This window comes from Tupaia chinensis, unplaced genomic scaffold (genome assembly GCF_000334495.1).
Source record: "Tupaia chinensis unplaced genomic scaffold, TupChi_1.0 Scaffold000450_1, whole genome shotgun sequence".
In the NCBI taxonomy this organism is placed as follows: Eukaryota; Metazoa; Chordata; class Mammalia; order Scandentia; family Tupaiidae; genus Tupaia; species Tupaia belangeri.
Window position 1 is genome coordinate 716,748 of NW_006159956.1, and position 14,057 is coordinate 730,804.

The 14,057-nt window shown below is 49.0% G+C and overlaps 2 protein-coding genes and 1 pseudogene across 3 annotated transcripts in view; 2 read left to right on the forward strand and 1 right to left on the reverse strand.

The window, feature by feature from the left end:
- CBY1 (chibby 1, beta catenin antagonist) overlaps window positions 1-3,672 on the forward strand; it is a 12,559-nt gene extending 8,887 nt beyond the window's left edge. Inside the window, exons 3-5 of one of the 2 annotated variants that reach the window (XM_006155365.3) lie at window positions 935-1,040; window positions 1,125-1,243; window positions 2,767-3,671. In XM_006155365.3, the coding sequence (XP_006155427.1) occupies window positions 935-1,040; window positions 1,125-1,243; window positions 2,767-2,847 (306 nt within the window). In that variant the 3' untranslated portion in view covers window positions 2,848-3,671. Of the gene's footprint in view, window positions 1-934; window positions 1,041-1,124; window positions 1,244-2,766 lie in introns of both variants that reach the window. The other variant, XM_006155364.3, reaches the window with a different exon arrangement.
- Window positions 3,673-8,828: 5,156 nt separating this feature from the next.
- LOC102496872 (aldose 1-epimerase pseudogene) lies at window positions 8,829-9,698 on the reverse strand (annotated as a pseudogene).
- Window positions 9,699-11,203: 1,505 nt separating this feature from the next.
- TOMM22 (translocase of outer mitochondrial membrane 22) lies at window positions 11,204-13,320 on the forward strand. The gene is made up of 5 exons (XM_014590449.1): window positions 11,204-11,409; window positions 11,522-11,654; window positions 11,883-12,001; window positions 12,283-12,400; window positions 12,637-13,320. The coding sequence occupies exons 1-5, from the start codon at window positions 11,204-11,206 to the stop codon at window positions 12,709-12,711; spliced, it is 651 nt and encodes a 216-aa protein (XP_014445935.1). The 3' UTR covers window positions 12,712-13,320.
- The last annotated feature ends 737 nt before the right edge of the window (window positions 13,321-14,057 follow it).

Consider the following 14,057-nt stretch of genomic DNA (forward strand, 5'->3'; position numbering starts at 1 on the left):
GGAGGCGCCCCCCCCTGTAGCGAAAACCTCCCAAAAAAAAAAAAAAAAAAAGACACTGGATTCCCACATGACCAATTGAGGCTGGAGTCCCGGACCTGGCGACTTGCTTTGTTGCTCTCTCTCTCTCCCCCCAACTCCATCTCTCCCTCTCCCCTTCCTTCCTTCTCTCCCTCCCTCTCTCCCTCTCTCTCTCTCTCTCTCTCTCTCCCTCTGTGGTGAGCACACATGCCTTATAGCAAATCTTAAAAAAAAAAAGTAATACTAATAATAAATAAAATAAACTTTTAAAAATTATTTGTTTATTTAATTCCATTTGCTATTATTATTTTTTAATTTGACCAAGGAGAGAGAAAGGGAAAAGGAGAAAACAAGCCACCAGGTCTGGGACTCTAATTGTGGTCAACCATGTGAGAATCCAGTGCCCTTAACTACCACGCCACCTACCGGACACTAAATAAACGTTTTTAAAAGGGGGGGCAACCGGTAGCACGGTGGGTGATTTCTGTGCTGGACTCCCACATGGCCAACCACAGTCTGAGGTCTGGACCTTGCAGCTTGAAACCGTGCTAGGCACATGTGCGTGCCTGCCCAAATCCCAGAAGGAGGATAGAGGAGAAGGGATTGTGGTGTGGCCATCCTCCCTGGAGGGTGATTTCTCACTTTCCTTCTCACTGTCTCTCTCTTTCTCTCTCTGTCTCTCTCTGGTAAGCGCATGCCATCTATGGCAAAAACCCAAAATAAATTTATACACGCATATGTAATATATATTACATACAATATATCTTTCTTATATGTTACATATATATTAATAATGCCGGGTTAATGATGGGAGAAAGGGGAAGTCCTAAGGGTCATAGGGTTAGTGGAAGAGGAGCTGGACCCAGGGCCGTGTTCTGCGGCCCCCAGGAGCTCTCACGCAGTCTCTCACCCCCAGCTGGATCGCTCAACCCGGGAGGTGGAGCTGGGCCTTGACTACGGAACTCCCACGATGAACCTGGCAGGGCAAAGCCTGAAGTTTGAAAATGGCCAGTGGATAGCAGGTGGGCCTATTTTTCCAGCATTTTGTCAAACGAGATTGTGGAAGGAAACCCCCCTTTCACTCACTGGGTCGGTTCTTCCTCCAGACACGGGGATTAGCGGAGGTGTGGACAGGAGGGAGGCCCAGCGTCTTCGCAGGCGGAACCAGCAGCTGGAGGAGGAGAACAATCTCTTGCGGCTGAAAGTGGACATCCTGCTGGACATGGTGAGGGAGGTGGTGGGCAGGGGTGTCTCGGTTCTCCCTTGGAGGGCTCCATCTGGAGTCACTCATGTTGCTTCGTATCCAAAGACGCCAGAACCCATAACCCCCCAGGGCTAGTGTTGGGGGGAGAGGGGCAAGAACGTAATCCCAGAGCCTGGAGGTAAAGGCAGCGTCCGAGTCTGCAGGGTCTGTCAGCACACGAGGGCAAGGAGTTAGTCCTGTCTAGTCAGGGGTCCAGTCGCGGTGCACACCTGCTGAGGGGCACACGCCACAGTGGCCGCGTCTTGCGACTGTCAAAGGCCCAGCAACCTGTTGGGCCTGGAGGTGGCTGTGAAGGTGGAGTGAGAGGCGGCAGGAGAGCATCCATCATAGTGGTTAAGAGCGTGTGTTCTGGCGCTAACCAGCTGGCTTTCTCGCTCAGCTCCACCACTGGCCACCTTCTCTGTGACTTTGTTTCTTCGGCAATAAAGTGAGCCTAGTGTTTATGTCCACCGCGTAGTGAGTCCCTCCGAGTGGAGAGCTGGGCGTGGTGTGTTGCCCAGGAAGTGTGGCTCTGTACAATAAACTGACTTTCTTTCACAGAGCCGAGATCTCACTGTTCCTAGCTGTATATATTTTTATCGCCAGAGTGTACATGCATGCGCTTGCCAGAGAGAGAGAAGCACCCCAGTGGGGCATAATCACACTGCCATCTTTTCTTTTGTTCTATGTTTGCATCCTGTCAGGATTTTGAGCATGCATGCACATGAACCTGATGCGTTTCTCAAGCTGCCAGACTGGGGATGGGATTTGAACTACAGTTGGCCATGTAGAAGCTAGCTCCCTTAGCCACTGGGCTGTGTGGCTGGCCCCATCTATCCTTACCGTGATTGTCTTCTACCTAAAGTTCACCAAATGGTCCTAATGAGGAAAGTTCTTTTTCAAGGGTTTTTTTCTCCTAATGGCTATTAGGTGGGCCACAGCAGAGAGGCAGCTAGAACTCTCATGTTTTGGCCTTAAAATCACTGGCACGTGTTTTCTTCAGCCTCTGAGGCCTCCTGTCCTTACAGAGTGCCATGCAACTACAGGTGATCAGAAGTGCTGACGGGGTGGATCGTGAATACTCAAGCACTGCGGTCCTGGGTCCTCAGTCACTGCGTGGTCACATCATTTCTCCCCACCCACAGAGGACTTCCATGGCAGAGGCCGCAGTGTTGGAGCCATGCCAGGAGGCCTTTCCTCGGTCTGCAGGCTTGGCCTTGCAAGTCTGAAACAGAGCCCGGAAACGGCCTTTCTGGTGTTATTTTTGTCTGTGTGTGTGTAGGGGTGTATGTGTGTTGTTTTGGACAGGGTCTTGCTGTGTTGTGATGCTCTTGCCTCAGCCTCCTGAGTAGCTGGGACTTCAGGTGCACACCACCAGCTTTTTAGGATGGGCCAGGAATTGAACCTGGGCCTGCCGTGTGCCCTCCGCCTGCCGAGCAACGGTGTCCAGCACGTTCTGTCGCGGCCGGGCTGGCGTAACTGACAGTCTGCCACTTTTCTTCCAGCTTTCTGAGACCACCGCCGAATCCCACCTCATGGAGAAGGAACTGGATGAACTGAAGAGTGTCAGTCGGAGGAGAAAATGAAGACCTCCAAGACATTCCTTAGGAGAGCAGGTTGAAGCCCACTGGTGCCCACTGGTTGGGCAGGATGTGGTTGTGCCGGTTGAGCAGGTTTTTGTTTTTGTTTTAGCCAAACTAGTGGATTAGGTCCTAAGAGAGTGGATCACAGCATGGAGCCCACAGGCACTGGCACCCCTGGGTTGGCCATAGGGAGGTGACACATAACTGAGGAAACGAGAATCCAGGCCAGGGCAGTGAGTAGAACAGGACTCCAGATGTACCTGCCTACGGATGCCAGCCTAATCCAGGCCTCAGTGATACGGGGGATGGGGGGTGACGGTCAGCCCTGGGTGCTCTCCGCACATGTAAGTGTACAAATGTACACGTCTCGGGGTCACCCCGCCAGACAGACTGTGGGGAAGCAGCTGGAGTTCACACTCAGCCCCTCACAGTGGTTTGGTGCCTGGCATCAGTTCCAGAGAGCCCTGTAGTTGGGGGTCTGGACTCTCAGGCCTCCCTCCCTGCCTCTAAGGAATTCTCGTTCCCGGTCCCCAGCTGCCAGCACCAGCCTTCCACACAACACTCTATTTTTGTGCTACTTTCCTGTTTACACGACTTTTTAATTAAATAATGTTAAATAAGCACTCTGTGGCTAAAGTGACTGAAGAAAGAAACACGAGTTCCTCTAGAAGTAAACGGAGCCTGGAGTCTTAAGTTTTTGTTGCTCTATCAAAAGACAGAATGTTGGGACCAGCAGATGGCCTAGAGCATAGATAACAGACTGACCACTGACTCCTGGATGCTGTGACTGCAAACTCACGCCCGGCACATGTGTGTACGTGCCCAAGATCCCAGGAGAATGGAGGAGAAGGGATTGCCACATGGCTACCCTCCCCCGCCCCCAGGAGATTGAGCACTTTCCTTCTCATTGTCTCTGTCTCTTTCTCCAGGGAGCACATGCACTCTAAGGCAAAAACCTTTTTAAAAAAAAAAACGACAATGTTGAGAGTGTAGGGACATTTCACCCTTGCAGGAGAGAATTCCAGCTTTCTTGGACATTGTCTGAGGCTGACCTGGAACAGAGTCTGCAATCAGATTGCCCTGCTCTCCCGCTTCGGGGAGTTAGAACTGGCCAGGACCTGGCAGGACCTAGTAGTTATTCTGGGATTTGTGTCTGAGTTGGGGTGAGCTGGGCTTCTCAGGCTGCAGGAGGAGACTCGGCTGTGCAGTCAAGACGGAGGGCCCTTGGGTGGAGGCAGAGCCTGGAGCCTTAGTCTAGGGATGGCTGCTGTGGTTAGCAGTTTCGGAATGCCTGTAATGGGCCCGGCACTGGGCTTGGGACTTCGCACATGCTGTCTCATTTGCCCCTCAGCTTGGCCTGGGAAACAGGGACTTTCTTCACACCTGTTTGCACATAAGGAAACAGACCCTGGGGGGATCAGAAACTGGATTGTACGAAGGGTCTCCAAATGGTTCATGGAAAATGCATGTTATGAACAAACCGCATGTATTTCCAAACAGTTTGGCACTGGGTCGTCAGTGTGGCCCAGAAATAGTGCACTGCTCAGGAGAAGCTGGATCCCACTTGCTGACAACAGTTGGAATCCCTGGCCCAGTCAGCCTGAAACACACCAGGCATGACCATGTGAGTGCCCACGTGAGTGCCCAAGTGCCATGTCCCTATGGCAGAAAAAAAAAAAAAAACATTTTTGGCATCAATTTTGTTTGTTAATTAGGGTGCGTGCACTCACCAGAGATGGAAAGAGAGAGAGAGAGAAGGTAAGAACTCACCCCCAGAAGGGACGGCCACACTATAATCCTTTTCCTTCCTTCTTCTCTAGGGATTTCAGGTGCACACGCACACATGCCCAGCATGCTTTTCAAGCCACTAGGTCTGGGGCTCAGACTGCACAGCCAGCCAGGGACCCAGCCGCCTTGACCGCCATGCCAGCGCCGGCCCCTTGCTGCTATATACAGGCCTCACCTCTTCAGTCAGATATATCCTTCAGGGTCTGGCAGTTCTGCTTCCCCACAGCTTTCATTTACTGAGTCTGTCCTTACGGGCACCCGTGTGCACGGTGCCCTCTCCCTGACATCTCTTGTAATCACTACAGCAACTTTGTGAATTTTGGTGCTGGATGTTGGCCTAGGGAGGACTCACTGAAGAGCTGAAATAGCAAGTTCTGTAGGTGTGCGGAGTGAAGGATCAGAGGCAATAATTAGAGGGAGTCTTACAGCTTGAGTCTCAGCAAGGGGATCCGCGTGCACAAGTGCACATGAACAGGCTAGCGTGTGCTCTGTACGTGGGCGGGCTTAGAGCATAGATAATATTCTTGAAGGGACCCTGTACTCCCCTCCAGTGAACTACTATGTCCCCGTTTTCAAATTCAACAGGACAAAAACAGAAAAGGTACAAGTCATAGACTTGAGGGATGGGAGCAGAGGATTTAGAAGGCCCCAGGGTTCTGGAGCCCAGGAAGTCCCTCCTCCCTGCAGTGGCAAAGACTCTGTGCTCCGGGCATGGGACATCACTACTCCCTTCCCGGCTCCCTTCCATGCCCATTGGTGTGACCTTTGGCTTGGAGCAGTCTCTCACACAAGCATTTCTCTGAAACCTGCAGTAATGCCACACTCACTGGTTCTCCCCCCATCCCCTGACCTTTAAATGCCTAGTTTCACAGGGCTCTGTCCTGTCTTCCGTTCTCACCCTACTGTTTCTAGATCATCCCATCTCCTGAAGTTTCAAACACTCTGCATTGTATGACTCTCCGGAGTTTCTCTGAACCCCGGCAATGTTATACTTACTGCTTTTTCAGCCATAAATGTTTGCTTGCTTGTTTAGTGTTCCTCTTCCCCCACAGGCCATGTGTGCTCTCTGGAGTGAGAGAGAGAGACACACACAGAGAGGGAAAGCAAGAAATCAACTCCCCAGGAGGGATGGCCATGCCAGTCTCTTCTCCATTTCCCTCTTGGGATTTTGAGCATGCACACATGCCCAGCATCATTTTCAAGCTGCCAGATCCGGACATAAGCCATGGTTGGCCATGTGGGAGTCTAGTCCCTTAAGCACATGCCACCTGCTGGCCCTATGAGTTACTTCCTACTGGGAGTCATTGATATCTGTGCCCTCTCAACCTCCCATAGTGTTGTGCTTTTAGCTTGATTTTTTTCCTTTTATAGCCAGAAGGCATGTGTGCTCACCTGACAGAGAGAGAAAGCCCCCCCCCCGCCATGGGTAGTCACACCGCAATCCTTTGTCTTCTATTTCTCTATCCCATCAGGACTTTGAGCACATGTACACTTGGCTTGTTTTTTCCCCAAGCCACCTGGGCTGGGATTTAAACCATAGTCAGCCATGTAGGATCCAGCAACCTACGTACTGCATTTAACTCCTAAGTTATTGGGTTGACCCATCTAACTTTTCTTAAAAAGAACTCTTGGGACCAGCGGGTGGCGTGGTGGACAAGGTGCTGGACACTCCCACATGGCCAACCGGGGTTCGAGTCCCGGACCTGGTGGCTTGCTTTCTCACTTCCCCTCTCTCTCTCTCTCACCCTCTGTCTCTCTCTGGTTGAATTAAAAATTCAATGAATGAATAAATAAATAATAAAATAAATAGTTATTTAAAAAAAAAACTCTTAAATCTCAAAGCTTGGGATCAGGGAACCAGCAGTTAGCATAATGGCTATGTCGCTGGACTCCCACGTAGTCGACCGCCGTTCGAGTCCCGGACCCGGTGGCTTAAACTCACGCCGGGCACGTGTGTGTGTGTGCCCAAGATCCCGAGAGGAGAATGGAGGAGAAGGGATTGCGGCATGGCCATCCCCCCTGGGGGGTGATTTCTCGCTTTCTATCTCTCTGTCTCTCTCTGTCTGTCTGGCGAGCACACGTGCCCTATAGCAAAACCTCTCAGAAAAAAAAAAAAAAGCTTGGGATTGGTAGATGGTATAATGGTTACATCGCTGGACTCCCACATAGTTGACTGTGGTTCAAGTCCTGAACGCAGAGACTTAAAATTCATGCTAGGCATGTGTGTGTGCATGCCCCAAGTCCCAAGAGGAGAACAGAGGAGAAAAGATTGCAGCATGGCCATCCCCCCTGGAGGGCGATTTCTCAACCTCTGTCTCTCTGGCAAGTGTATGTGCCCTATAGCAAAAACAAACAAACAAACAAAAAATAAAATAAAATAAAACTCTTTAAAAAATAAAACTAAAAGCTATTGGCACTGAATTTTTTAAGAACTATTTTATTTAACTTAATTATTATTTTTTAATTTGACCAGGGAGAGACAGGCACACACAGAGAAAGGGGGTGAGAAAGCAAGCCACCAGGTCCAGGATTCAAACCATGGATGGCCATGTGGGAGTACAGAGCCTTTAACCACTATACCACCTGCTGGCCCCAAACTATTTATTTTGCCGTTGTTTTTGAGAGATTTTTGCTTTAGAGCATGTGCACTTGCTGGAGAGACAGAGAATTAGAAAGACAGAAATCAACCCCCACAGGAATGGCCATGCCACAATCCCTTCTCCATTTTCCTCTCGGGATTTGGGGCATGCATGCATGTGCACCCCGCATGAGTTTCAAGCCCCAGGTCCACAGTTGACTATGTGGGAGTCCAGCACCTTAACCACTATGCAACCTGCTGGCCTCAGCACTAAACTCACTTGCCAAAGACAGAGACAGAGATGGAAAGTGAGAAATCACTCCCTAGAGAGGATGGTCATGCCACAATCCTTCCCCTCCATTCTCCTCCTGGGATTTTGGGCATGTTATGCACATGTGTCCCGTGTGATTTTCATTTTACTGGGTTTGGGACTCAAACTGCAGTTGGCCATTTGGAAGTCCAGCTCCTTACCACCATGCCATGTGCTGGCCCCCTGATATCTCATTTTTAATGAAATCCAGTAAGAATATTTATCTCCTGCTTGGTGGTAGTTATTTCAAATTAACTTCCACAAGCTACCGTAAGTGATAAATGGCACCCCCACTGGTCATCTTGCTGCCATGCATCTGACCCCTAGAGGTAGATGGGAGTGTACATATTATCTGATATAAAATTGCACCACTTAATCCTGGACATGAACTTAGGGTCACTTTTTCTGTCTTTTTTCCATTTTTTTCCTTCCTTCCTTCTTTCCATTTTTTGACAGGGTCTCACTACATCACCCAGACTGGCCTTGAACTCACAATACTCTTGCCTCAGCCTCTTATGGAGCTGGGGTTATAGATGCATACCATTGCACCAGTTCCTTTCTTTCTTTTTTTAAATTCAGATATTTCCATACCATAAAACGTGCCCTTTGAAAGCACACCATTCAGTGGTGTCTAGTATATTTACTAGGTTGGGCAACCATCACCACTATCTAATTTTTCATCACCCCTGAAAGTAATCTACCCGTTGTCACTTCCCATTCCTCTCTGCTCCCAGCCCCTGACAATCCACTAACCTACTTTTTGTCTGTATGCATTTGCCCATTTGAACAGGTTCTTGCCATCCCAGATAATAACCAAGGTGATCTCAGTCCAGTTAAACTAGAAAACACACACGTACTCACACACACACACACGCACACATACATACTCAGACCCATAAAATTTGACTGTGGAAACATTTCATCTTCCTTTGTGATTTTGTCTCTCCTCTTCCCACCATCCCAGTTCCACTCCATTTCCCTAACTGTATCTCAGGTGACCTACCTGCATTTGTCTTCTCTGGGAACAACTCATTCTACCTTTTTCTGTTCTATCAAAACCACTTAACGTCCCATCAGTTTTCTATATTTGTGAGGTAATATTTGGTAAGTTAACCTCTGCTAAGGGTCTAAAAAGTAACAGACATGCATTTTAGTAGAGAAATCTTGGGGTCTAGTCAGGATGACTCTATGACCCAGTTTGCTTGAGACGTCCTGATTGACACCTGTTACTCCAGCTGCTTAATTAATACTGTCCCTTTTCCCTCTGGAAAGTATTCTAGCTTGGGTCTTTAATTCTGTAGTTACTTGACCTTAACCAAAATAAATAACTAGTAATGGTAATTATAGGCATTTTTGCATGTCACCTGGGAAAATAATGTTAGGGATATGAAGTTTTCAATCCTCCTCAAATTGCACTCCAGCTATGTATACTCACAGAAAGCTTAAATTCACAAACCTGTTGGAATCAGGGTTTCATCCACAGGCAAAAAAGCATGAGCTTCTATGGTGACTTCATGGGCATATATATTCGGGGAACCCTGGCCTGCCAGGTTGAAATAAGAATGGTTGGTCAGGTTGACCGGCGTGGTCTGACTGGCCTGTGCGCGATAGTTGACGGTGAGCTCCCCACCACTGAGCGTGTATGTCACCCAGACTTTTAATTCTCCAGAGTAGCCTTCCTCACCATCAGGACTGACACGGGAGAACTGGACGCCATTGGATAGTACCTGAGAGGTCCAAAGGACCTTATCAAACCCACGGACTCCTCCATGGCCAGGGGATACTCCTTCCCGTCCAATGTGAACACTCCTTTGGCAATCCGGTTGGCCACCCTTCCAACCACTGCTCCAAAGTAGGGCTGCTTTTGGAGATATCCTTCCAACTCGGCAAAGCCCAGCACGTCTGAGGCTCTCCCCTGCCTGTCTTTGACCTCCAGAGCCGTAATGGTGCAGCCCCAGGAGATGATGTCCACTCTCAGCAGATCTGACTGCAGCTGGAATTCTCCACGGTCCCTGCCCCTGAGGGCAGTTCTCTGAACACGGATCTGGTCACCGAAACCATGGGGAAAGTTCAGGGCGCGCAGCTACTCTCAGTAAATCAAACTCCAGCCTCAGCACTAAACTCTTAAGCTAGCCTTGAATTTATGCAAAGCTATCCTACTTTTTAAAAAATAAGATTCTAGGGGCCTGCAGGTGGCATGGTAGTTAAGGTGCTAGACTCCTACTTGGCTGACCATGATTCAAGTCCTGGACTTGGTGGCTTGTTTTCTCACTTTATCTCTCTCTCTCCAGTCAAATTGAAAAGAAAAAAAAAAAAGCTACTGATGAATAAAATAAAATAAAACAATTACTTAAAAACAATAGGATTTTAGGAACCAGCAGGTGGCTTGGTGGTTGAGGCGCTAGACCCCACATGGCCAACCATGGTTTGAGTCCCGGACCTGGGAGCTTGCTTTCTCATTTTTCCTCTCTCTCTGATGAGTGTACGTGCCCTGTAGCAAATTAAAATAATAATTTAATTTTAAAAATAAGATTTTACATATACAAAGAGCGAGCATAATTCATAAATGCACAGCTTGACAAATGACCCAAAATGAACATATCCATGTGCACATCATCCAGGTCAAGAAATAGAAGCTCACCCACATCTCAGAAGCCGTTCTCCTGTCCCTTTCTAGATACTAGCCTCTCCTCTTCAAAGGGAATTATCCTGATGTCTGGACATACTCATTTTGCCTGTTCCTGAACTTTATATAATAAATTATACAGTACGTACCCTTCGTGACATGAAAACTTTCATGTAGCCAGAACTGCCCTGTCCAAAGATGAAAAGGCCTGAGAGCTGTAGTAGGAGGAACCATGAGCCCCAGTGCCCCCCTGAGGTTTATAAGCACAGGACGAAGGCTCATTGCACGTCGTCATGCATCAGGTAGAGATCTGGACTGTCCGATCTGAGACTGTCGGATCCCACAGTCAATGGCTAAAAGTATATTCAAATTACCCCTTATTAACAACTTGCAGGATACATTATAAGAAGAACCATTTATAAAAATCATATGGCCAGAAAAGCATATAGATAATACCTAATGCTGGAGAAGGAGTGGGGGAAAGGACACTTCCATTTCTTATTTTGAAAGAACTGGAGCTGGACTGAGCCGGTGGTGTCCGAAGCAGAGGTCACCAGCGAGCTCAGGAGTCTCCAAGAAGGGTGGAAGTTCTAATGTCTGTTAGCTACCCAGTAAGAATGCTGTTTGCTGCAGTTCTGTGTCCTGTGCTGGATGCTTTTATAAGAGTTGTCAATGTTGGAAATTCTTAAGTAAAACTGATTTAAATTTTTTAAAAAAGGATATAATTCCTTGGAGGGCAATTACCTAATACCTAGTAAAATTTTAAATGCGCATGCTTTCTGGCCAGCAAACCCACTTCTAGAAATCTATCCTCTAGAAATACTTGCAGCAACCCTGTACTGTGCCTCAATTTCCCCGTTTTTAAACTGATAATAATGCCTCCCTCAATGGGTTGCTGCAAAGGTTAAATGAGTATATACCCACACACGCACGCACACCCCGGTGCCTAGGACTGAACTCTTGTAGTACATCGAGATGGTTTACTTGATGTTTTCCCAAAAGAACAGTAAGCCTCCGAATCGCTAATTTATTCCCACCAAATAACGCTCTCCATGAAATGGAGGCGGGAGTCGTGTCTCCGCCGAATCCCAGGGAGGCTTGTGAAAATGCAGGCGTGCGGGACGCCCTAAACCCGCTGTACGGAACGACTACGGAAGCACCCGGAGTCGCTGCTCCAAAAGTTTCCCAGCTCCTCCTGCCCCTGAGGTCGCAGAACCCGGTACGACCTCGGAAAGTTCTGGGGAGTCGCCCGCGGCCGCACTGGTGAGAGGAGCTGGAGGACCTGCGGACCAGAGGGCGCCGCTCTCTCCCGGCCACACGCGTCTCGACTCCCGGAAGGGCGGCTCTACCCGGCGTTCGGCTGCGCACCACTAAGGGTGTCCCCACGATCCAGGGCTGCCGCCGCCGCTGCTGTCGGCGCTGGGGCGCCCCTGTCCCCGGACGAATTGCTCCCGAAAGGCGACGCAGAAAAGACGGAAGAGGAGCTGGAAGAGGACGACGACGAAGAGGTACTGGGCCGCGCAGGGTGAGGGTCGAGGGGTGGGCTCGCCTGGGGGTGCGGACTCCTCGTGCTGCGGGATCCCGGCGGAGGCGTCTTCTCCCGGAGGCGGGGTTAGAGCCCCCGCTGAGCCCGCGGGCGCCCCAGCTCCTGCGGAGCTCGGCGTGTCGGGGCGCCGCAACAGGGCTGGGGGTGGATGCCGCTGCTTCGGCCAAGACCTGCGCCTCGTCCACCGCAGCTAGATGAGACCCTCTCGGAGAGACTGTGGGGTCTGACGGAGATGTTCCCGGAGAGGGTTCGGTCGGCAGCCGGAGCCACTTTTGATCTCTCCCTCTTTGTGGCTCAAAAAATGTACAGGTAAGGGACGAAGGCAGAGACGTCGGGGGTGTGCATGGGAGGACTGCGGTGCTTTGAAAGAGCGTATAGATCTGGGTTTGAGTGACCTTGGAGTGGGTTGTACTCTGATCTTCCGTGTCCCAATTGTCCCTTTTGTAAAGGGGGCTGCTGGACGTACTGCTGCTGTCTGGTAGGGGACGTGCAAGGAGTGGGAAGAAGGCTCTTAGAAGAACATTGGAGTATGTCGAGTGAGGGCTTTTTAAAACGATTCAAGCTGCCGCATGCTCACACTCTCTCTGCAGGTTTTCAAGGGCAGCTTTGTGGATTGGGACCACTTCGTTTATGATCCTGGTTCTTCCTGTTGTCTTTGAGACTGAGAAGTTGCAAATGGAGCAACAGCAGCAACTGCAGCAGCGGCAGGTGAGCCCACATTCCCTGCTTATTTGCCACTGGTGGAGATGCAAGCTGTTTCTTTCTTTACTCTACTTGGGTAGATTTGCATTTCTTATGGGTAGAGAAATGGCATCAGGCCCATCCTTTTGTGGGTACCTATATTCTTAGCATAGTTTTTGCAGACCTTGCCTGCCCTATTAGGTATTAGGATTATAAGATTTTGGGGGGTGCATTGCCTTACACCCCCCCCTTTTCTTTTCCAGATACTTCTAGGGCCTAACACCGGCCTCTCGGGAGGAATGCCAGGGGCTCTACCTTCACTTCCTGGAAAGATCTAGATTGTTACTGCTTAAACTGTCTTGGTGGAAGAAGCTAGAAATTGAATAGTGTTTGAACTGCTGATTATTTGGATTTGTTTTGTTTTGTTTTGGCTGGTACGTTGACCTATCTAAACCTGGAGGGACTAATTCTCCCCACATTGTCTCCTGGAGAGACTCCCAACTTGCACTGTATCCTCCACACAGCCCTATTTCATCTGTCCTCACTCTGACATCAAAGTACAGCCATGCAGACGATTACTTCAGCTCTGGCCACCCCACTCCTTTCACTAAATTGCTCCTAACCGGAGGATCTTACTATCTTGTGGGGTAGGAACTGATGCCCTGACTTTTAATGTATGTTTTTGTTTTTGTTTTCCTTAAAGAATGGAGATACTGGGGAGGGACATGCACACATGACAGACAAAAGGCATTACAGCTGTAGTGTCATGTGGCCACAGTGAACCCGTGTTGGAGGCAGCTAGCTGCAGCTTCAGCAGCGGGACGCGGACTGTAGAACCAAGAGCTCCTGTGCTCTGCTCATTGTGGCTGTCAGATGCCTGTGTGTAAAAACAGTCAGTGCTCACTTTTTGTATTTAAATAATAAAAACAATCCCAACTAAAGTGTCATTCATGTGCTTGTGTTGAGTACCTTGAAGTTACTTAGACTGTTTCAGGTCAGAGGCCATACTGCCCCTCACATTTCATCTAAGCCAGCACCTCCATTTTAGCAGATTTGACCCTGATGGCCCGGCTTAAACTTTCCAAAAGTGAAAAAAAAATTTTGGCCAGGGACCTCTAAATAGCAGTCTTTGTCCTGAATTCAGTTATTTTCAGGTCTACCACCTAAAACAGGATTGGGTCTGTGTGTGGTAGTTTGGCGACACAATACATTTGTAGGGATTAACAGTACTGATTTCTAGTCTGGAGGACTAGGGAGAGGGTTTGCAGATCGTGGTGTGACCTAGTTTTGACTGCTGAGAAGAGCCACTGAAGATGAACCCAGCTGTTCTGCGGAATAGAAGACCTGGCAGCTTTTCCATTGAGTTATTAAACCTTGTGCTAAGCAGCCTCTTGTAGCAGCCATATTTTACAGAAATGGAAACAGCCCAGAAAGTATACAGTTTATATAAGACCATGTGGTAAATGCAGGGTCTGGACGACAGAACCCTGCCATGCACCCTGGAAGTGAGGTAATCTAGGTCACTGGTACAATCTGTACTTAGTAGATGGGGAGGCAGCAGGGAGTGTTCCATTGGAATTGTCAGGCCTAACTTGTAAATTGAGGTAAACTGAAAAATGCCCTCAGCTCTTTTGAACCAAATCTCACCTAAGTGGATTTTTCATGTGAGAGGTTTGATCACAGC